Consider the following 25,323-nt stretch of genomic DNA (forward strand, 5'->3'; position numbering starts at 1 on the left):
ACATTTAAAAAAACTGCTCGAAGATTTTAAGCAACCAGGGTAAATTTTAATGAAGGTATTTAAAGCCTGGACTCTAAAATGAGTGAATAAATAGTAAACCCAATATCAAGATAATTAGAACCTAACCTGTAATACTTGTGGATTGAATTTTTTGTCCTGTCCAGGTGACATCATCATAAGTAAAGCTTTACTTTGATCAAAACTATCTAACACAGGCTGAAAACAAAAAGGTAAACAAATGTATTATTTCACATGTTTGTAGTTAGTCATGGGTTGTTAAAGAGACACAGAGTAATAAGCAAAGTAGAGGAATAAGAATTATACAGTAGTCATTGGCAAGAAAATATATTAAGTGTATCAATGACTCCTTTATAACACGGATACCTTGTTTCACCATGAACCTCTAAGGTTACCAGACACAAGCACACCCAGAGGAGGACAAAAAGGAGGACAAAGCCTTACCATCATTAGGGCAAACGTATTCCTGGAACTCCATGCAAGACTTTATTTATTTCTGATTTTACTTTGTGAGAAAAATAACTCTCATTGGAGAGTGTATGTCCCTCTCTAACACCTTTCAGATTATTATTCTGCCTCGAAATGCAAAATAAAACTAAAATATCTTGATGTATTTTGATGAACTAGTTTCATTTGAACATCCATGAACAAACAAACACTTATTCAAGAAGGAGGTGGTCAAAAATATTGTCATCTTACTTGCTGTTTATCTGGTGAGCTTTTGTAATTAATCCAGAAGATGTAAGGAATAAAACCAATTGATGGATAGTATCCAATTGTTGTGAAAATTATTTGTATACTTTGGCCAATGCCTGTTGGATGGAGGACAGGACCCCAAAAATGAAGACATGACCTCCTTTTGCCTGACATCTGGTAACCCTATGATTCCTCACTATAAATGATGATGGTACATTTTACTATCAACCACATGCATAACTAACAACAGTATATCTCAATAGCATGTCACATAAAGAACCACTAATAACAACATGCATCATAAACAATATATCCAATAGCCACATACATCACAATATTTCACTAATAGCCGCATGTCTCACAAATAATGTCTCACTAACATTTACATGCATCGCTAACAATATGTCTTACTAATAGCCACATGCATCACAGGGTAACACTAACAAGCACACAAAATTAAAAATAGAAAAACTAATTTGAGTTTCCTTAAGACTTGCACTACTCACTATTTCTGCTCGCTCTGTGGCTTCCGATGTCATTCTGACCTCCACCTGTTCCCCCCGTCTCAAGTCAAAAGCCTTCATGTCTACCAGTGGGTACGCCTGCGATCTGATGTTGTGGTTGTTGTTGTTGTCACTGTGCTGGAGGTTCTGCAACAACTTGCTGTCTATGCTGGCATTCAGACTCTTCAGGAGATTGGTGTACTGCATGCTGCCGTGGCTGGCCTACATTAAAGTCATTAATACTGTTAGTCTTATCATTTATGTGTTTCCACTCTAACAGAGATGTTACTAAACAAAACTGAAGAGAATTTATCACTAAAACCTGAAAACTAGAAAGACATCCGAGTTCAGAAAACAAGATCAAAATAAAAATAGCTTCATCAATATGTAGATGCATGAATAATTTATATTTAAAATACGACATATAATCTTGACAGTTTAAATGTGTTAATTATTATCTACATTACTATTTTTCTTCAGCTAAATAACATTTATATAATTTATAATCTTATTCTATTTTATCACTGACATATATCAGTCAACATTAAAGCTACAGTTTGAGCAGAAGCAAAGTTTGACTTGTAAGCTTATTAATTGAGCAACCAATACATTGATAGTTAAACTCTCAAGATCTTGTATTTACAGGAATGTGTAAAATAGAAACACATCAATTTAAATGTGATCTGACACTACCCAAAACACTCTTCAATAACATTTCTTGAATATATAGGTTAGTTCACTTTTTTTCCCCACAGTAAGTAATGAATGATAAAATAGAAGCTAAACTGCACAGTTCTAAGACATGAATGAACATAAAGTGTAACTCTGGGTTAAATATAGTTCATGTATATGCAGCAGTATTATGTTATATTCAAAATAAAAGCAAAAAATATATTGAGGCAAAGAATATTTCATAAGCCAATGAGAGATTACAGAATTACAATTACATAGCAGGAACAAAGAACTTTATTGTACATTGGTAGATTTTTCTTTTTCTTTTGTAACACTCTCTCTATCCCAATATTTCTTAATCTAGGAGTTTAAGAAAAGCTCAAAAAAATAACCCACAACACAAACTCAAATTCATTTTTTCTTCTTCCCCACAATTAAAATCCAGAAAGAGTCAAATGCTTAGAGAGTGCTGGAAAAGTGAAGAGGAAAACTGAAAAATATAACTGTAAATTGTGTTGTATTAGTTTAGTATATATTGTTCTGGCTACACAAGGTCATTGAATATAGACAGCAGGCAATACAAAGTCTGGGATGTGTTGACTCACTCTCTGGTGTTCCATCAGGTCCAACTCACTAGTGAAGCTATAGTGGCATGCATGACAGAAGAAAATATTTGCTGTCTGATGGATGCGCATGTGGCGCTGTAGGAGATACTCTCGACTGAACCGCTTCTGACACTAGAATTTAAAAGGTCATGCATTTCACATGTCTTTTACAAGAGACAACTGTTAAAGATTGCAGATTAGACACTCAATAATAGAACAGATCACAAAGCTGCAACTAAACTAATCACATGATGCCATTCCAACAACAGATTGGTACAGCAGACTATGCATAAACTACAGGAAATTATATCATGCAATGAATCAACCAACATGCTGATAACTGACCTTGACACAGGAGTATCCACCGTTAGCTCTTTCCCCAGGCTCAGGTATGGAGACGCTACTCTCAGAGTGATTGAAAGTGCCATTGTTGTTAATGGAGACATTGTTACTGTGTGGTTCTTTGTGCTTCTGGATAGAAACAAATCACAGACTTCAGATATCAAGAACTAAGACTTTATAAAAAACACAGACTTTAAAACAAAGAAATCATATAAAACAAAGCTTTCTTATAAAACACAGACTTCATATAAAACAAAGACTTTATATAAAACAAAACTTCATACAAAACATATGAAACACAGACTTCACATAAAAACAAAAACTTTATATAAAACAAAGACTTCTAAAAATAACAAAAAAAAAGGTTCAACACTACTAGAAAGACATCAAGAAACTGCTAGTCCATAGAGTGAGCAATGAGCTCAAATTACCTTATTAAATTCCTCCAGCAAGAGAGCAGAACTATTCAAAGCTGTACCAGAAGGATTCAGTCCAGTGAACTTCTCTCTATGACACTGATAATTGAAACAATTATTGAGCCCATATTAGAATATTCATAACAACTTTGTATGAACTAAGCATAGCTGTACTTATAGATCTAAAAATAGTATTGGGTGTCTGAGGACAAAAGGACAACGCACTGACCTGCAAATGTTTGACGATTTGTATATGAGATCTAAAGGATGCCTCGCAGTACCTACAGTCATAAGTTTGTACCTCACTGTCACAGTGGGAGGGGAGGTGGTGGTTGAACCGAAGTAGTGAGGAGAAAATCCTTGAACACATGTGACATCTGAAACACAAACACTTTTTAACTTGACTTTTGTAACCTAGGCTAAAACATTCAATTATTCACTTTTTGTTTTTATCTGAGCATTTAAAAAAACAACAACTGCTGTTAAACCTGTTTAATAAGAAAATTCACTAGAATGTTCTACACATAAAGAATTTGATTATTACTTTATGTATACAACTCTTGATTAAGTTTGAAATAATTTGATGTTGAACACACTCTACCACAGCTTGATTTACTTTCAAAGCAGTTGGTCATTGTGTTGGCCACATGACAACCCTTGTTAACTGTGGGCCACAGAAACATTTACAATATCTGCCCCATAGATTGCAAGGTCTGAAAGGGGAACTTTAAATTTACTCAGATGTACTCCCAGAACTTAGTTTCAAGATGAAGTCAAAATATTGAGTAAGTACTGGCTTATAATTTTACACACGTTGAGATGATAGGTTATGTCAAATGACTTACTTGAAGACTGTTGCCCTCCTGCCAGATATATTATTCACACCATCAATTCTAGTGGCAATGACTGTTTCCTTCTCCACTGTCACCCGCATGCGACGATTGCCACCATCCTCGGCGAGAACTATAGACACAAGAAAAGTCAAGATTTATAAAGTGTCCTCCTCCCCCCAAAAATATAGACGATTGTTCTGAAAGTCTACAATTACTTGGCAATACTAGCGTAAGATCTACGACACCATAAACAATAACATTAGAACAAGAATACTAAGTTAAGACAATGAAACCATAGTACCTGATTTCTCTGTGTCTTTAAGTCTCAAGTCAGTGTTGAAACTAAAATATTTCAAACAATTCAATTACATTTCATCACATAGAGCAAATCAATTAAGTCCAAATTATATGCTTAGAAACTAGTTTAAAACAGATAAAAACTAAATTAGTTTTACCCAATGTTTGTTCTAAACTGTTGGGTATTGGACTCTAGTGCTGGTGTTATAACATGCGTTAAAAATTTACAATTTAAAGATTTTACATAAACTGTGTCAGTCAATGTAACAGTATTACACCCCTCCACATTTAATGTCAATACAAACAAACCTGTTATACGGACCAGTTGCTTATTCAAATGGGATCCTCAAGTAGTGAAACAAATCCTATTATACAACCCAATCTGGTTTATTGGACCAGATAGTTATAAGAAACAAAATGTTGTGTCCAGATGTAATTTTATTAACCAGATTCAACTGTATATGGTCTTAAACTTCAATATAAATTTGAAATATATATTAATAAGGATTTTTTTAAGTTCTGAAGCTTACTCTTGAGCCATATGAGATGTAATATGGTAAGGTAATGTGTCAAACTTACTTTGGAGCCATATGAGATGTAATATATAAAACACTCTGAAAGACACAGAGATAAAGGCACATTCCTCGTCCCATATGCTAGGACAAATTTGTACAAATACTCCTTCTTCCCTAGTGCTATTAGAGCATGGAATGGGTTGCCTGAGCTAGTCAGGAAAACCTGTGACTTGGCAGAGTTCGAGTCATTGGTTAATACGCATGACTAAATGCATGACGCGTAGGACGTAATCATCTTCTTTTTTGAAGTAACGTCTGTATTATATAAGATAAGATATGGTAAGGTAATGTGTCAAACTTACTCTTGAGCCATGTGAGATGTAATATGGTAAGGTAATGTGTCAAACTTACTCTTGAGCCATATGAGATGTAATATGGTAAGGTAATGTGTCAAACTTACTCTTGAGCCATATGAGATGTAATATGGTAAGGTAATGTGTTGCTTTCCTCCAGTATATCTCCTTCACCGCCAGCAGAGGGTAGATCTACTTTGAGAGCAGACCCTAAGGAAGCAGTAGCAGAGGTGTGAGCAGGACGACCCAGCGTAGGGTAGGACAGGTCAATGCTAGGCTCTGACTTGTGAACACTGGTGGATTCCTGTTTGGCATGAGACAGTAACTGGATGACACTGGGTTTGGTCTCTACGGCAGGAACATGCTGTGGATTGAGGACGATGCCGTGGGCAGTGCGGGTGTGGTTAATGCACGAGATCTCATGGCGGAAGGTTTTGTTACAGAACTAGAGGGAAGACAGAAACATGCAAACATTTTTTTAACTTTCTGTATAACTGGCAGAACTAGGCCATGAAGGCCAAAACAGACTTTCTCAATCACTTCAAACTTTTATTAATAAAACAAAAAAACCCCCAAAAACTGAAGTATTTTTTTTTATAATGTATTTAAGCTAAAGAGATTAACATCAAGACTGTAAAATTTAAATTGTGTATCTTTCATGGTTCTCACTATAGAATATAATAGAATATAATTCAGTTTTTTCCTCAAGACATGATATACTAAGCTCATGCTTAGTTGATTCACAAAAACTAAATGAATGAAGTGTTTTTAGTGTAGTTACAAGGAAATGATATATCAAAACTATTGCATTGAAGGGGGGTGGAGATGGCAACCTGATGGTTTGAGCTCAATGATGCATATCACTAACATGCATTCATCAGTGAAATATTACATTAAGAGATTTTATTAGTGAAACATTACATTAATTTTGTTTTAGTGAAACATTACATATAATTAACAGATTCTGTTTGCATTACACTGTAATTTTTTCATTTGCAGAATTCTTCATTTCTAAAAGTATCATTTATTTTGAGTGTTTGTCATTTTATTATCAGACAACAAAGCAGAGGATAATAAAAACATCTAGTACAGACAAATATATGAAACAAAAAAATTTGTTACTCAAAAAAGTTGGAGATTAGCACTTACATCACATTTAAAATTCCTCTCCAATAGAGAGGTAGATGCTGCGGAGGACTTAGCTGATCTTCTAGATGCAGACATACTCAGATCCTCTGCTTGCTCCTCGGCCATGACCAAAGATTTCCTATCCATCTCATCCTCCTCGGTTCTCTCTCGCTTCACAGAGCTAAGCAAATAATTTGTCACAGCATCAGCCGACAGCTGTCCCCTGGAACCATGATTATATTATTACATTATCTTCAGATCATTGCCATTGTCAACTCTCCACTTTAAAAAAGATTATTAGTTCTAAGGTTTTTATCAATCTTAAAAGTCTAACCCACAAGTTTTGAAACTATCTTTATTCGCTCTAGAAAAAGTGTTCCAAATTAAAAAAGAAGAGCAAAATAATTAGACATTTGTAGTCAATGCTTGCTAGTCTTAGCCTCTTACTTCGACAAGTCAGTGGTCAATAAATTAACAAGATTTGGAGTTGACAGCCTGTCCTGCAGCCTTGACAATCCACTCAAAGCAAGGATATGAGCCTCTGGTCCAGTGCTGCCATCCCGTGCCTTGCGGCTAGACTCTAAAGTCTCTCTAAGTAAAGACTTTGTTGATTCTGATATGGCTGGGGTCGGAGACACTTGCTAAAACAAAGAAATATTTCTTTAAAAAAGATCTGCTTTATAATTATGAATAAGAAAGATTTGTACTTGTAGTATTAATTAATATTTATGGAGGCATTTTATTTTTATTTGCTTTAAAAAATTTTTTGTTTTTTGCCAAAAGGCCATCATTAGATTTTTAATGAACAAGTAAGCATCTTTTTTAAAAAAGGGGTGGTCAAAACATTTGTTTCCTTGCCTCAAACAGCAAGCACAAATGTGATGTCAGATGTACCAATCTCTTTGCTGTGCCAATTTACATTACCATCAACACTGGATAGTTAAGTAGTATTTAATTCACTAAAATGTAAAATACCAAGATGCAATATCAATGTATGTGTCTCAAGGATTGGTATCACCTGCCACATGAGATGTTGCAAGAGGACATCCCTTGAGACACAGGAACACAAAATACATCTTTAGAAAACTTCAAAACTTAAAAATAGACCCAGACATCTACGACAGTTTTAGCAAAATATGTAGGCCTTCATAGCCACATAAAATTCTGAAAAACTTACAGACTTGAAGACAGTGCCTTGCATGAGGAAGTAGTATGAGTGTACTAGTGAAGTAATTTCAAGACAATAACTTCATATGAAGAAATTTAAAAAATCAGGACTAAAGAACAGTTCTGAACTAAACATACTACCTAATAATGTGTCCAGCAGAATGACTCAGTAATACTCTTTCTGTTTGACTTAAGCAGATTTCAAGACTTTGCTCAATGCCAGAAAACAATGGAGACTTGTCAAATCAACAATTACCTACATAATATACATTTACAAACAGTACTTACTGTAAGTGGGCTAGTAGTTAAAGGTATCTGCGCAGACAACAGTGAAGGGGGCATTGGTCCACTCATCTTGCCAGATTCTGGATGGTGTGTTGTCTGGTGTAAGTTTAGACTTCTCTTGGCTTTGTAAGACTTGCCACATTGCTGAGGAACAGAAAGAAAGTTATTTTTAGATTGAGAAAATAGGAGATAATTAAATAAGTGTCAAACCTGGCTTTTGTTTCAAGTGAATATATAGATTAGAAAATAAAAAAAAAAGAAATAAACTTTGAAATTTCAGACTGTGATCAACTATTTTTAAGCTAAATATGTATCCAGTCATTAATAATGGTCTATGAAAATGAAAAATGAACAATAAAATAGAAAGTTAAGTGGAAAGTGTGGATACAAGATTCTTTTACTATCCACACTAACGCTTTCAAATTTGGCACTCTAATCGAATACACCTAAACAATGAGAAAGAAAAGGTCAATTAGATGGAAGAAAAAGATGAATCTGGGTCTATACAGTAACATAGCACAAGTACTTGATGATGTTAGCCCTCCCCCTTTCCAATAAACTAACAGGTAAGGTACGACAAAATATTAAGTCAACCTTTATGCATCAGTTGAATTACAAAAAAAAACAAAACAAAAAAAAAAAACATTCCAATGTATAAGGAATTTTTACAAGTTATAGAACCATGAGACTTCACATACTTTCTTCATAAATGAAGATTATTGTATCCTAGTCCATAACTCATGGTTCAAACTTTAGACCATCATGATGACATTCCAAAGCAAATGCCACATAAAGAAGCAGACATTTGGACACAAGGAGTGACATGAACAAGCAGACTTTTGGACACAAGGAGTGACATGAACAAGCAGACATTTGGACACAAGGAGTGACATGAACAAGCAGACTTTTGGACATAAGGAGTGACTTCAACAAGCAGACTTTTGGACACAAGGAGTGACATGAACAAGCAGACTTTTGGACATAGGGAGTGACATGAACAAGAGTGACATGAACAAGCAGACCTTTGGACATAGGGAGTGACATGAACAAGCAGACTTTTGGACACAAGGAGTGACATGAACAAGAGTGACATGAACAAGCAGACTTTTGGACATAGGGAGTGACATGAACAAGCAGACTTTTGGACACAAGGAGTGACATGAACAAGCAGACATTTGGACACAAGGAGTGACATGAACAAGCAGACTTTTGGACATAGGGAGTGACATGAACAAGCAGACTTTTGGACACAAGGAGTGACATGAACAAGCAGACTTTTGGACATAGGGAGTGACATAAGCAAGAGTGACATGAACAAGGAGACTTTCGGACACAAGGAGTGACATGAACAAGCAGACTTTTGGACATAGGGAGTGACATGAACAAGAGTGACATGAACAAGCAGACTTTTGGACATAGGGAGTGACATGAACAAGCAGACTTTTGGACACAAGGAGTGACATGAACAAGCAGACTTTTGGACATAGGGAGTGACATGAACAAGAGTGACATGAACAAGCAGACTTTTGGACATAGGGAGTGACATGAACAAGCAGACTTTTGGACATAGGGAGTGACATGAACAAGCAGACTTTTGGACACAAGGAGTGACATGAACAAGCAGACTTTTGGACATAGGGAGTGACATGAACAAGCAGACTTTTGGACACAAGGAGTGACATGAACAAGCAGACTTTTGGATACAAGGAGTGACATGAACAAGCAGACTTTTGGACATAGGGAGTGACATGAACAAGAGTGACATGAACAAGCAGACTTTTGGACATAGGGAGTGACATGAACAAGCAGACTTTTGGACACAAGGAGTGACATGAACAAGCAGACATTTGGACACAAGGAGTGACATGAACAAGCAGACTTTTGGACATAGGGAGTGACATGAACAAGCAGACTTTTGGACACAAGGAGTGACATGAACAAGAGTGACATGAACAAGCAGACTTTTGGACATAGGGAGTGACATGAACAAGCAGACTTTTGGACACAAGGAGTGACATGAACAAGCAGACATTTGGACACAAGGAGTGACATGAACAAGCAGACTTTTGGACATAGGGAGTGACATGAACAAGCAGACTTTTGGACACAAGGAGTGACATGAACAAGCAGACTTTTGGACATAGGGAGTGACATAAGCAAGAGTGACATGAACAAGGAGACTTTCGGACACAAGGAGTGACATGAACAAGCAGACTTTTGGACATAGGGAGTGACATGAACAAGAGTGACATGAACAAGCAGACTTTTGGACATAGGGAGTGACATGAACAAGCAGACTTTTGGACACAAGGAGTGACATGAACAAGCAGACTTTTGGACATAGGGAGTGACATGAACAAGAGTGACATGAACAAGCAGACTTTTGGACATAGGGAGTGACATGAACAAGCAGACTTTTGGACATAGGGAGTGACATGAACAAGCAGACTTTTGGACACAAGGAGTGACATGAACAAGCAGACTTTTGGACATAGGGAGTGACATGAACAAGCAGACTTTTGGACACAAGGAGTGACATGAACAAGCAGACTTTTGGATACAAGGAGTGACATGAACAAGCAGACTTTTGGACATAGGGAGTGACATGAACAAGAGTGACATGAACAAGCAGACTTTTGGACATAGGGAGTGACATGAACAAGCAGACTTTTGGACACAAGGAGTGACATGAACAAGCAGACATTTGGACACAAGGAGTGACATGAACAAGCAGACTTTTGGACATAAGGAGTGACATGAACAAGCAGACTTTTGGACACAAGGAGTGACATGAATAAGCAGACTTTTGGACATAAGGAGTGACATGAACAAGCAGACTTTTGGACATAGGGAGTGACATGAACAAGCAGACTTTTGGACATAGGGAGTGACATGAGCAAGAGTGACATGAACAAGGAGACTTTCGGACACAAGGAGTGACATGAACAAGCAGACTTTTGGACACAAGGAGTGACATGAACAAGCAGACTTTTGGACATAGGGAGTTACATGAACAAGAGTGACATGAACAAGCAGACTTTTGGACATAGGGAGTGACATGAACAAGCAGACTTTTGGAGTGAATCTTTCTATTACAAAAAGCTTGAAGCAACAAATATGGTGGAAATTTTTGGTCTAAACACTATATGTATTGAAAAGTTTAACAAAATGATTGGCTACTTCAATTAGGTACAGAAGCAAAGAAGCAAGTTTTTAAGTCAAATACTATGATAACGACCCATTAATAAGGTCTACTCAGAGGTGGGAACAGCAGGGTAACAGAAGGAGCAAAAGGAAAATAGAAAAAAGTGGCCTAACATTTTACCAGCAGTTATTACATCTTGAGATATAATAAAATGATATCATATACCATCATGATAAATATATATGGGGCCTGATGGCTGAGTGGTAAAGTGCTTTGCTTGTGAACTGAGTGGTGTCATGTTCAAAGTCAGTGAAGACTGGTATTTTGAATTTCAGGATTTTTAGGACACCCTTGAGCCCACTCAACTCTAATGGGTACATGACATTAGTTAGGGAAAGTAACAGCAGTTTGTTCTTGTGCTGGCCACATGACATCCTTGTTAACTGGGGGACCTAGAAACAGATGACCTTTACATGCCCTTCTATATGGATCTGATACATGAGTACGACACAGAATGAAACTAAGACTTCTTGAACACTTTCACCAAAGATAATTGCGCTCCATCGTGAACACACTTCAAACAGCAAAGTTCTGGCAAATGCCGGTATGAACAGTATAAAGGGAATTCTTATAGTCCAAAAGTTATGCTGGGCAAGGTACATATCCTGTATTGGGGACAAACATATGCTAAAAGCAGTCTTTTTGGTGAGCAGAAAGTAATTGGCGTAACAGAGATGCCCTATGGAAATGCTTTAAAGACCAGCTTAGGTGCCAAATTGTTTTAACTGACTGAAATGGGGGGAGGGAGAGAGAGAGAGAGAAAGAGAGAGAGATATCTGTACTCCATATTTTAAAATACATGTCCACCTCTATAGGACATACAAATACTTGACTACCTTTATATGACATACAGAATACCACAATATTGAAATGTAAATACATGACAGCCTCTATAAGACATACAAGTACAAGAATACCTCAATATGGCATGCAAATACATGACTACCTCTATATGACATACAAATGGTCGTTCTCCTGTGTGTTTCCGTAGATGTCGCACAAGTGCAGCTGGTGTGGCCTTGACAACATGACAATATTCACATGTTCTGTTCTTGCTGGCCTTGTTGGTGCCATTCCTGACAGAGTACACAGCAAAGCTGTCACTGGCATCTTTGAACTGCTTAGACTGTCTGCGAGTCATCTGACCATTAAATATTAACTTGGGCTGGTCGTCATCCTGTCACACAGAGCAAAGGGAAACAACACAATTTAGAGACACCATGTGAGGGGACATAATTCACTGACACAATATAAGCGAGACTACATGGTTCAGTCAGAGGCACTGTGGCTAAGCAGTAAAGCGCTTGGCTTCTGAACTGGGAGTCCCGGGTTCGAATCCTGGTGAAGACTGGGATTTTTAATTTCGGAATCTTTGGGCGCCTCTCAGTCCACCCAGCTCTAATGGGTAACTGACATTGGTTGGAGAGAAGTAAAGGCGGTTGGTTGTTGTGCTTGCCATATGATACCCTTGTTAACTGTTGGCCACAGAAACAGATGACCTTTTACTGCTTTAAATGGTTCAGTCATAATGTAAGGGCGACAACATTATACAGAGAAATGACTGTGTTAATGAGAATGATAAAAAGAAAGACTTAAAGAATCACCAGGAGAATGCACGGGGCAAATCAATTTCTCTTCTGACACATGAACCATCAAAAATACTACCATAGATTAGAGACTCTAGACTTTATCATCACTGAAACACATCACAAATTCAGAAACTTAAAAGGAACATTCACTTTATGTTCTAGATTAGATGATACATACTTGTGAAAAATAAAAAGAGAAATTTATATGAACCAATAACTGAAAGCATGTAAACATAAACATCTAAAAAATAAGTGTGAGATAATTGAGCAGCTACCACAATGAAAAAGATCTAATGATATGATGTTTTGGATCTTCTAATTGCACATCATCAAATCAATCAATTCCTTAATTTTAACTCTTCTGTAGTGTTGAGCATGTTTCCAGTTTCACACAAACAAGAGATGTATAAAAGCAAAAGAAAGTATAATAAACACTCGCTTATGAAATCTTCTGGAACTCTTGCAAGGATAATATCTAGAAAATTTAAGATTTTTGTTTCAAATTAGAGTTATCCTTCCTGCCAATGCCTGTGCAACATCTTTATACATATTAATACACTCCCCCTAAACTCTTTCTTGATTTGTAATGGAGGCTTCAATGGTGAATATACTGTCGCTAGGGGGCTTAGATGATGATGAGCAACTTGTGGGTTGGAGCTTCAATGGTGAATAAACTGTGGTTTGCGGGCTTAGATCCTGTGGATTTGGGGTTAGATGGTGAGGATCCTGTGTGTTGAAAGTAAGATGATGATCATTGTTAGGTTCTTTTCTAAGATGAGACTCTTTGAACAGTACATTAACACTAAAACAACAACGTCATCATTTATAACTCATTTAATTTCCATGAACACTAAAACACTATTTGGTTTCTATTTCTCCATTTTGGTTCTCCTCTCCTTTCAACATGCATTTGCACCGTTACACATTTACACTAACATGCGCATGTACCACATTTACACAAACATACGCACGCAACAATCATGACTGTTGAAAGATGGTGAGTATCCTGTGTTGAAAGTAAGATGGTGAGTATCCTGTGTTGAAAGTAAGATGGTGATTAACCTTTGTGTTGAAAGTAAGATGGTGAGTATCCTGTGTGTTGAAAGTAAAATGGTGAGTATCCTGTGTTGAAAGTAAAATGATGATCATGACTGTTGAAAGATGGTGAGTATTATGACTGAAAGTAAGATGGTGAGTATCGTGTGTGTTGAAAGTAAGATGATGAGTATCCTGTGTGTTGAAAGTAAGATGATGAGTATCCTGTGTGTTGAAAGTTAGATGGTGAGTATTCTGTGTGTTGAAAGTAAGATGGTGAGTATCCTGTGTTGAAAGTAAAATGATGATCATGACTGTTGAAAGATGGTGAGTATTATGACTGAAAGTAAGATGGTGAGTATCGTGTGTGTTGAAAGTAAGATGATGAGTATCCTGTGTGTTGAAAGTAAGATGATGAGTATCCTGTGTGTTGAAAGTTAGGTGGTGAGTATCCTGTGTGTTGAAAGTTAGATGGTGAGTATTCTGTGTGTTGAAAGTAAGATGGTGAGTATCCTGTGTGTGGAAAGTTAGTTGGTGAGTATCCTGTGTGTTGGGGGTTAGTTGTGAGTATCCTGTGTGTTGGGGGTTAGTTGTGAATATCCTGTGTGTTAAGAGTTAGTTGTGAGTATCCTGTGTATTAAGAGTTAGTTGTGAGTATCCTGTGTGTTGGGGGTTAGTGGTGAGTATCCGGTGTGTTAAGAGTTATTTGTGAGTATCCTGTGTGTTGGGGGTTAGTTGTGAGTATCCTGTGTGTTAAGGGTTAGTTGTGAGTATCCTGTGTGTTGGAGGTTAGTTGTGAGTATCCTGTGTGTTAAGGGTTAGTTGTGAGTATCCTGTGTGTTGGGGGTTAGTTGTGAGTATCCTGTGTGTTGGGGGTTAGTTGTGAGTATCCTGTGTGTTGGGGGTTAGTTGTGAGTATCCTGTGTGTTGGGGATTACATGGTAAGTATCCAGTGGGTTATGGTTTTAAAATGAAAGTTCTTACAGGGAACATCTAAAGAGTAAGAATTGCACATTCAATGGAGATTGTTATTAAAAGTCTGCAAAGGAAACAGTGAAACTGCCACATGTGCATTTTTGTGACCACCCAGGTTTTTTTTTAAAAACTTTAAAACATGCGACACATTTTTACACAAGATGTATAAATGTATTCAGGTAAATTTAATTAGACAAATGTAATTAGACAAATGTAATTACCTCAGCATCATTCTCTGTGTCATCGGTTTCTTTAGTATCCTGTAAAAGAAAACAGAAGTTTATTATTTAGCTAATATCAGATAGAACAAGTGGAACTTTTTGGATACAAGACTCTCACATGAAATAAAATATCTGAAGCTTTTTGTCCGTATAAGACTCTCACATTAACTTTGATGGAACGTACATGGAACAATAGAAGATTTTTTGGGATATACGACTGGTAAATCAGATAATAGTGAAGAATATTGGAATGTGGTCTTTTCTTGCCCACTACTAAGACCGCCTAACATGAACCACCTCAGTTTAATCCAAACTTTCTAGTTGAGAATAAGTTGGTGATGGTGTTTATCTAAAAAGATATTCAATAATTCAGTAGACATGAAACACCTGCAATTCATTATTGACTGGGTTGTCACTCACCTGCAATTCATTATTGACTGGGTTGTCACTCACCTGCATGTCAGCAATCATCAAACCGCCATCATCACTCTCATCCAAAGACTCATCCATATCATCATCAGACTTCTCATCCTTACATTCGTGTGTTGCAAGATCAAGCCGACTGCTGTCTTCTGTGGGCTCACCTAAAAACAGAAAGTTTTACAATGCTTATATTAACTGTCTTTCTGATGATACAAATTTTAAACTAAATCTTACAGTAGTGAGATGTGTGGCTGTACATGTGGAGTTCCTTCTCAATAGATAATCTTTTTAGATAGATAATCTCCGCGCTAATTGTAGGAGTAAATTATTAAAATAAACCATTATAACTTGTATATAATAACAACGTTTCCAAGGCCTGCTGGAAATCTCCTGAAATTATTAAAATCTCATGAAAACTCATACAAATCTCATGAAAAATAGACAAAATTGTAATTTTGGGGTGCCAATCGTATGCACGATATAAAAAAAAACCGGCATTATCAGCTTTCCTTTAAATAAAAATTTATTGCAAAGAGGAAAGTATTTTTTGAAACAAAATCTTAATTTTGACATTACGCTTTTGCCTACCCAGACTAGGCCCCGCGCAATCCGTTTCGCATAGGGCCCCGCAATTGTTAGGGTCGGCCCGGTCGCCAAACAATATATTTTTATTCCACCTTCTCTTACACGTGCCCCCGCCTCCTTTATCAATGTCTTTCTGACCCATACGATGACCACTATGTTGTGATACGAGTTGGAAAAATCGAAGAGACACTAGAAACTCTATTATGTATGCAAGGGCTCTGAAATAAATTAGAGGGAAAAGTCATAACTGGCAACCCAACTGCTAAAAGTCTTGCCAGCACAATAAGTTTCGAAATATAAAACCCGGGCAAGAGCAGACAAAACATATTACATAATAAATCTAGACAGTACCAAAGCTAGCCAGGTAAGAGTAAGTGTAAACTATATAACGTAAAAAAAAAAAGAAGCTAACATTCAAACTCATTTGGTAATAAAACAGTTACAACAGCTTATAAGCATTGATATTTCATTGTCTATGACCCATTTTTGAGGGCATTAGCTTTTTTTTTTTAAAAAGTAGCTTAAATCAAAAGAATCATAGCGCAGCCATGTAGTATCATCTATACAGTGTCGTTTATTTGATGCGTTCTGGTCCAAGTGCCTACTAGATCTAGAACTATATGTCAGGTAAGCTACTTTTTCTAGTCCAGACCGTGTAAACAAGCGACAATCCAAAGTATGAGTTGTGACAACACCTAGGGATCTTTCACTCAGATAAGGCATGCATTGCTAATACTAGCGCGCAAGGTACTGGGGGGGAAAAGGTGGGGGGAGGGCAAAGGTCAATCCGAAATGACATGGGGAGCACAAGTGGGCTAGAATGGTGGGGGGGGGGGGCGTAACAGAGCAGTAATAACAATATCTTTTATGTGCGTGTGTGTGTGCGCACCGCTGATAGAATAGATGCGAGTAAAAAAAATATAGGCAGTAGAGTGAGGGGGGGGGGGCGAGTACTGGCGTGTGAGGGGGAGTGTTAAACAAACGACCAGAGGACCGAAACTTGTACCGTGTTCATGCATGCCTGCGTGTGCTGACCTACTTAGATTAGGCTCGTCCCGTGAGACGCTATATTTGGCAGAAGTGGTCGCTAGCTAACAGGTTGGTCGTGCACGAGTCCTTTAGGCAATACACGAGAGGGAGAGGGGGGAGTGAGGTAGCAGTTAGGGGGAAGCACACAAAACGCAAGCCCAGGGCTAAGTAAAGCTAAACTCTTAACAAATGCGTGCGCGTCTCCTACTAAAAGGCCCGAGAGTTCTGGTTAAGACGTGCGTGCGCATATGACAGGCGACATCGTTCTGCTTGTAACTAAGGTCACAGGACAAGGTCATTAGCAAAAGCCAAATGATAAAATAACAACTGCGCCTAGAAATAGTTGTTTTCACTTTGTCGTTTATTACAACTTTATTAAAGCACACACACACACACAGAGGTCTATTTCTTGGTCAGTACTAAAAATCTAACTCTTAGGGGAGGAGGGAAACCACTACTCATTTAATTAAAGACCAATATTTGATCTAATTCATTCCACGTGTGTGTGTGTATCTTTGATGGGTCAACTTTCCCCCAACTTGAACTGAATTTCCGTGCTCACCCTTAGAGATTAGAAAAGGGGAGGGGACTGTGAGCTGAGTGTCCTGGTCTACAATAGTCAAATCAAATACTGGAAATTTCAACGAAAAGATGGCGGCACATGTAATCATTCATTCATAGTGTAATGCACACGCACACACACATTAGTGAGAGATGACGCTACACATTTCAGCTAATGAAATAATAAGGACGGCTTTTGAATCTTGGTTTAAAAATGGTTAAAATGTACTTGCATACAACATTCTTTTTTCAGATCGGCTTCGTGTGCAGATTTTCAATAGCCCTTTCAGTGACGGCCAGTGAGACTGCGAGATAAAACAAGACAATAGCAGCTTTTCCCTACGAGGGCTGCTAAAAAGTGAGGAAAAAATCCTCTGTGATTTCCAATACTTTATTCAATCTGCCTTCTGTTTAAATAAAAACATATCGATGGGGCAGCAATTTATTTATCAATTGTATACACAGGTATATATCTACCAACTGTTCTATAATTTACAAAATAGGCTGTTAATGTATCTTTTATGGCACCTCCATACCCGTAGTTCTGCAGCCTTCGCAACTTCCTTCCATTCTGACCTCTAGGCGGCGAGAGGTGTTGGCGAGTGGAGCAACCGCCCCAGGCCACGCTACTTGGGATGGGGGGGGGGCAAGGCGATAAACAGAATCTTTTGTCACTGCCAGCCCATCCATCGTACAAATATTCGTGTCCCTGATATGATACTCTCCCAGGTCCCCGCGCACTGATAAGTGCCGCCTATATAATTGTCCTTAGTCAATGCATGGAAGTCTTTGCTCTACCTTTCGTATTACGTAGGCCACTTTTATCTCAAATATCTTTCCAAGTGAGATCGTAGTTCTCATTTCTGTAGCTCTGATTTGGATCTACTTCATAGAGTTTTTGCTAGGTTTCAATTGTCTGTGTGTTTTGTTTCTTTCGAGTCTGTCATTCTTCTTTGAAATAGTTTCTCAGACACACGAGTTCACTGGTCTTGTTGTTTTATGAATAGATTATACCTTAACTGGTCTTTTTGTTTTATGAATAGATTGTATCTTAACTGGTTTTTGTTTTATGAATAGATTGTATCTTAACTGGTCTTTTTGTTTTATGAATAGATTGTATCTTAACTGGTCTTATTGTTTTATGAATAGATTGTATCTTAACTGGTCTTATTGTTTTATGAATAGATTGTACCTTAACTGGTCTTATTGTTATATGAATAGATTGTATCTTAACTGGTCTTGTTGTTTTATGAATAGATTGTATCTTAACTGGTCTTATTGTTTTATGAATAGATTGTATCTTAACTGGTCTTATTGTTTTATGAATAGATTGTATCTTAACTGGTCTTATTGTTTTATGAATAGATTGTACTTCAACTGGTGTTCTGTACATAGTCTTTTAGTCTTTGATGTTTATAAATAGTTTTTTTTTAAATCCCCTTTAATTAATCTTAAATATTTTAAATAATTTACTTATTCTTCTACATTATGTTTCAAGCGTCCTTTTTCTTTCGCCCTTTATCTCCCTTGTCCTCTTCCTCTCTCATCGTCCTTTCTTTCCTCTCTAGACCTCTCTTGGAATGAATGGGGTAGGTTATACTAACCAGAAGAAACACACGTTGGGATGGCAATGGATCATTTCTATGTTTCTGGTGGTCAGTTTGAATACCATGGTCGCTGGTAAGCGGTCCACAATGGAATCCAAATAACCTCTCAGCTGATACATCATACAAGTACACTGCTAGTGCCCTGTCCAAATAACGTCTCAGATGATACATCATACAAGTACACTGCTAGTACCCTGTCCAAATAACGTCTCAGCTGATATATCATACAAGTACACTGCTAGTGCCCTGTCCAAATAACCTCTCAGATGATACATCATACAAGTACACTGCTAGTACCCTGTCCGAATAACGTCTCAGCTGATATATCATACAAGTACACTGCTAGTACCCTGTCCAAATAACGTATCAGCTGATACATCATACAAGTAGACTGCTAGTACCCTGTCCAAATAACGTATCAGCTGATACATCATACAAGTACACTGCTAGTACCCTGTCCAAATAACCTCTCAGCTGATACATCATACAAGTACACTGCTAGTACCCTGTCCAAATAACCTCTCAGCTGATACATCATACAAGTACACTGCTAGTACCCTGTCCGAATAACGTCTCAGCTGATATATCATACAAGTACACTGCTAGTACCCTGTCCAAATAACGTATCAGCTGATACCTCATACAAGTAGACTGCTAGTACCCTGTCCAAATAACGTCTCAGCTGATACATCATACAAGTAGACTGCTAGTACCCTGTCCAAATAACGTCTCAGCTGATACATCATACAAGTACACTGCTAGTACCCTGTCCGAATAACGTCTCAGCTGATACATCATACAAGTAGACTGCTAGTACCCTGTCCAAATAACGTCTCAGCTGATATACACGATTTTTTTTTCCTTTGGTTAGGTGTTGTGTTGTATCCATAACACTGCAGCTCACGCAATAATATAAAAAAACTACTTATTAATTGTTGTTTTAAATTTATGTCTGACTTGTATGCATACTAAATAGATTTTTTTGCTTTTAAAAAATAATTTTAAAAATTTTGTGTGTAAATATAGTACTTAGTATAACAGAACTTACATAATTAAACAATAGAAATATTAAAAAAAAATTGGACAAAAAATCTACAACCGTTTGGATAAATGTGTTAAAAATATGGTAAACAATCGTCTCCCCTAATAAAGAGCCTCTATGTTACTATTAATAGTAAATAGTTGTAAAAGTGAATTTTTATGAAAAAACTGCATAAGTGATTTAAAAAATTAGATTTTTCGCTTTCAAAAAAGAAAAAAAGTAGCCGTTGAATTAAAACTTTGAATGGTCTAAAATATTGTGATGTCGAATTTTCACTATCTTTTCTAGTTTACGAGATCTAAACAGGACGGACGGACAGACAGAAGGACAGACAGGCCACACATAACTAATAGCGTCTATTCCCATTTCGGGGGCCGCTAACAAAGCAAAATCAAAACGCAATAAATAAATAAAAAAACAAGCTTAACCTTATATAAGAGGAAGAATCGCACAATTACTGACATATCTCAATAGTGCAAGATCTATCTCATGCAAATATAATTTAATTACCACTAAATAATTATATATATATTTTTAAATATTGATTCATGTGTTGGCAGTGACAATTAGCCAAATAGTTCTGCAACGTTTGATACGAAGAAAAAGGGAAGTGGGAGAATTAACGTGTACAAGATTGATCCCAGACAGAGTGAGTTGATACAAGTAGTACAAGTAAAGTACCCCCTTTCAGACTTAGGAATCTATAGTGCAGATGATGTTAAGGTCATCTGTTTCTGATGTTAAGGTCATCTGTTTCTATCTCCGGACGTTAAGGAGGGTGACGTGGCCAGCACAACGACCAACCGCCTTGACTTTCCCCCAACTCAAGTCCGGTACCCATTAGAGCTTGCTTGTAAAAACAAGCTAGTATGAGAGAGAAAAAAAACAAGAGAAAGGGAGAATAAATGAAACATCACAAATTCCAAACAGGCCTCTACTTGTGTGTGTGCTCTCAAATGCCGCAGATACAAAACAAAATAGAGATACCTGTTCCTGTATTATACAAATATGTTTTCAAACTCGCGACAACCATATCACATCGCGGTCCTATTTGTCAACCATTTATCATTTCATCAGCAACAAAGAAAAAAATATATATATATCTGCATTTCATTTCAACAAGTCCAGAGTCTCCTGTAATGTATTTCTAAAACAAAACAGTATGGTTTTTCAATAAGGTAACTTGAAAAAAAAAAAAAAAGAGACATAAACTTGGGCTGATGTCACCTTCCGAGATAAGGGAACCAAAACGATAGGCTCGGGTAATATATACAGTACACACTAAAACACATTGTGTCTGACTTTATCTGGACTTAGTCGGGATGTGTGTGTGTGTACGTACTGAGGCAGTAGTGGTAGCCAATAGTGGAGAGAGAGAGAGAAAGAGAAGTAACACAAAAGATAAACAACGGCCCCACAGCGTATCACACAATACAACAGGTAGTCCAGGTTTAGGTAATCGCCCGGAGCGAGCAGTCTACCCACCCCTCCTCTCCCAAGCCAATCCGTACGGGTGCCGGTCACTTCATGTGACCTTTGGAGGTGGCAATGTCAACGTTACGGATCCGGGTAGGAGAGGGGATTGTGGAAAAAAGGGGGGGGGGTGGATACCACATGAGTAGTAGCGTTTAGCTATGACCTAGGACCTCAAGGGTCCTTGCTCAAAATTTTCACGAAAAAAAAAAGCGTAGAGAGGTCCAGATAAGAAAATGGTGTTATCTGAGCAGCAGTCTAGGCAAAGTACAGGCTGCACAGCACGCCAGCGTACTCACAAACCAACAATTTCCCAGGGACAATGTCTACAATGGTGTCATCGCTAGACTTGTATAAATATTACGTACAACATGAGACGTTGAGGGGGGTGATCGCGAGAAAAAACTAGATTCAAGGTGTGGCGGCTACACGTGGACTGTGTTACATATAAATATATTTAAATAAAGTCCGACAACCTGACGTTTTTTTTTTTTAATTTTGCTACTAAAATAAAAATCAAAAAGGACGAGAGAAATACGTTAACATTTTTTTTTAAATTGAAAAGATGTGGAGACAAAATGTACGAAGATCCCGAATTTCACACATTTGAGATTTTTTTATCTGGAAGGGGGGTGGGGCTTGAAAGTTACCACTCGTTCAACTGTATAGGAGAGTTAACACCCTCCCATAGTCCAGTGGGGGAAAAAAAGTCCCAATCATATATATATATATATATATATATATATATATTTACACCACTGCTTTAAATGACTAACCCAAACATGATAAGAACATTTACTGATGGCATAATTGCCGCTAACATCCGCACGAGGGGTAGGGCACTTTAAATTATTTTAATACCATTAGTTTAAAAGGACATCTATGAATTGTTGTTTTTTTTTTCTAAATTTCGGCCATCAAAGATAATGGGGACTCCCCCCTCCCCCCCCCCAGGGCTACTCACACTGTTACGAATTCAATGACATGACACCTTGAATGTTAATGAGCTCTTAAACTCCCCCACCCCTTATTATTATTTAAATTTGGAAACGGTCATCTAGTGACATCTTCTTCAGCGGCAATTGACATAAAGGAAGTGGTCATTTGATTGGATAGTGAAAACAATACCCAAGAAACTGGACACACTTGTGTCAACCAACTCACTGACTACAAACTGACACATACGGGCTGTTTCGTAACATCACTATGTATTCAAATGTTAACCATTTGGGCTTTAAAAATAGGCCCGTGTCTCATCATCATGAGTAGATCTATATTTGTACTAGATCTAAATATATCTCTAGACTTACAACGCGTTTGGGAACCCAAATAATTCCCCATACCACTAGACCGTTTGACAAGGTCCAGGTACGTGCATTCACCGTGCAACAGTTGCAGCTTATCTCTACCAGCCCACCCCCATCTCCACACACTGTGCCAAACTCCCCAAGATATATGAGCCGTATCGAAGACAAGGACACGCGAGAGGCACCTGTGTCACAAGGTGCCAAATATAGACTGGCCAGACACACACATGGGACAAGAGAGCTCCCAGAGTGCTAGAGCCCAGCCTGGTTGATAACTTCTCAAATGAGGGGTTTAACGCGAGGTATCGGCTACATCACAGATCACATGCTTCCTGAAGTTTTGTCGCCCACGACCAGATACCGTACACAGCGGTCCCCAAACACACGCGTAGCACACGTCCATATTTTTAAACACTAATAGTAATAGAGTGTCTGCTCATAACACAAGTCAAGATAAAGTATAACGTCAGTGCTAGGCACATCTAGATCTAGTCATGATACTGATTTAAACTCGGGTACTTTCCAACTGTAGGACAATTAAATTAAGCTATTTTAGGATTAATGTAAACTACAAATAAATGTGAAATGACTTCCCAGGTCTACATTATTGACGAATATTGTATTATACTTAGTACTGACTTGAGTTTTTTTTTTTTTACTCTAGATCTCAAACCTAAGACAGAATTCTTGACGAGTCTAGATCTATATATTGATTATAGAAAGCCTACCGAAATCTAAATTTCGATCTACTACATTCTGTCACCAAACACTCGAATTAGTTTACATACATTTCGAGACACAGTGTCATCAGTTGTACAGGTACAATATAGATCTAGGTCAATCTAGGTGCTAACACTTTACGCACGTGATAGCTAACTTAAAAGTGTAAGACTAATTCTAGATTATGAAATATTTAAAACAAAATACCTCGTTTTGAAGCCATGACCACTAGGTGTAGACGTTTTCTCTCTCCCTCGTGAAGAAGGGAAACACGGGAGGCTATTGGGAGTGCTCAGCTCGCCCTATCCTGGTTCCTCATGTACGCTTTAGTTTCCGCCTGTTGCTAGCGAGCGTGAATCAACAGGTAAAAAAGGCCTAGCTTTCGTGTCTCACACGCACTGAATGTGGGCAGAGGAAAGAAGGGGGGACGCCTGCTTACGGCTCTGAGCGGTGTCCAACAGGTATCCTCGAGTGTACTCCTAACTCAAGGTCACGTGACCAGCGGGGTGACACTGGCATGTCCTTTAACAAGCGTGCAAGAAAGAAAAAAACAATGCGAAAGAAATCACCATACACTTTAAGATCCAGGCCTAGATGTAGAGGCCAGTTCCACTTAAAAGTGATGCGAACGCTTCATTAATAAACAGCTATTGAAAACGAGTCCTCACTCTTCAGTTTTTGAGCACTGAAATAGTCCTCTGAAATTTGAATAGTAGGAAGGACGGGTAGTTCTAGCTCCAAAGTGCACACGTGATGTCAGAAAGTAGACTTGTCATAGAACAACTTTGAACACACAGTTCTGTCTACACGTCTCCTATACAACTCCATTCACTCTGTGAGACTCTCCGAGCTAGAGAGAAAACATAAAAATTTGCATGCACTCTCACCAGGATTCACGACTACTGCTTGCCTCACAGCTGAGCGACACACACACGGAGATAAGGGGAGGGGAGAGCCGGGTAGGTATACAATGAGAGCGAGAGAGAGAGAGAGGAGGAGGTCGGGGAAAAAAAACAGACCCAACCTGCCCTCGTTGACTGTCCTGTATGCTTGGCGAGTGAGACGAGCTAAAAATAGCCTCGCTTCGCGCTGACATTCCAAGGATGTGCGTCTCTCGAGCGCGCGAGGGAGAAACCTTAGGCGTCTTTGGAGACAAGTTCAAAGGTCGCAGGTGACACAAATAATCTAGGAAAACTTCAAGCCATATGGTAATGTATTAAAACAAAAATAAAATATCAATAATTAAAAATTAAATGCATGGTGGTGAGTTGAAATGATGGACCTGGAGTCATGAGCTAGATGTTCCAAAAACACAGTAGCACTTTGAAAACGACATTGAATCTCTCTATAATAATAACATAACGACATTATACATGTTCGTTAACAACCCCAGTCACAGAGAAAAGAGTATGAGCAGTAATAGCTCTAGATCTAGTACCCAAACTTATAACTAAAGTGAGCCAATAACTTATCCTCATTTAATAATCAGGGCAGATTTTACATCTGTTAATGCACGACATGGCCTAAATTGTGCCGATGTGCCAAAAACTCCCAACTCAAAATATCTGTAAATGTGAACTAGTCAAGAAGATGACTCTTGTATCTAGGCCTAAGAGTCAAGATGACAATAAAAACGTTTGTGTCAAGACCTCGGCGATGGTTTCAGTATTTCTTCAGGCTTGTCAGGTGGGGGGGGGGGGTAACAAAAAAAAAAGCTTCAG

At 37.9% G+C, this 25,323-nt stretch overlaps 1 protein-coding gene across 7 annotated transcripts in view; it reads right to left on the reverse strand.

The window, feature by feature from the left end:
• LOC106060070 (uncharacterized) overlaps positions 1 to 25,323 on the reverse strand; it is a 68,446-nt gene that overhangs the window by 13,337 nt on the left and 29,786 nt on the right. For 2 of the 7 annotated variants that reach the window (XM_056003523.1, XM_056003520.1), the window contains exons 1-16: positions 21,090 to 21,150; positions 15,309 to 15,439; positions 14,856 to 14,894; positions 11,982 to 12,212; positions 7,834 to 7,974; positions 6,826 to 7,019; positions 6,400 to 6,601; positions 5,358 to 5,695; positions 4,387 to 4,427; positions 4,098 to 4,215; positions 3,482 to 3,629; positions 3,268 to 3,351; positions 2,840 to 2,965; positions 2,495 to 2,626; positions 1,221 to 1,439; positions 127 to 216 (exon numbers count right to left, since the gene is read on the reverse strand). In XM_056003523.1, the coding sequence (XP_055859498.1) occupies positions 127 to 216; positions 1,221 to 1,439; positions 2,495 to 2,626; positions 2,840 to 2,965; positions 3,268 to 3,351; positions 3,482 to 3,629; positions 4,098 to 4,215; positions 4,387 to 4,427; positions 5,358 to 5,695; positions 6,400 to 6,601; positions 6,826 to 7,019; positions 7,834 to 7,974; positions 11,982 to 12,212; positions 14,856 to 14,894; positions 15,309 to 15,439; positions 21,090 to 21,135 (2,280 nt within the window). In that variant the 5' untranslated portion in view covers positions 21,136 to 21,150. Of the gene's footprint in view, positions 1 to 126; positions 217 to 1,220; positions 1,440 to 2,494; positions 2,627 to 2,839; positions 2,966 to 3,267; positions 3,352 to 3,481; positions 3,630 to 4,097; positions 4,216 to 4,386; positions 4,428 to 5,357; positions 5,696 to 6,399; positions 6,602 to 6,825; positions 7,020 to 7,833; positions 7,975 to 11,981; positions 12,213 to 14,855; positions 14,895 to 15,308; positions 15,440 to 21,089; positions 21,151 to 23,809; positions 24,549 to 25,323 lie in introns of those variants that run through there. The other 5 variants (XM_013217834.2, XM_056003521.1, XM_056003524.1 and 2 more) reach the window with 5 other exon arrangements.

Source organism: Biomphalaria glabrata, chromosome 11, assembly GCF_947242115.1.
Source record: "Biomphalaria glabrata chromosome 11, xgBioGlab47.1, whole genome shotgun sequence".
Classification (NCBI taxonomy): domain Eukaryota; kingdom Metazoa; phylum Mollusca; class Gastropoda; family Planorbidae; genus Biomphalaria; species Biomphalaria glabrata.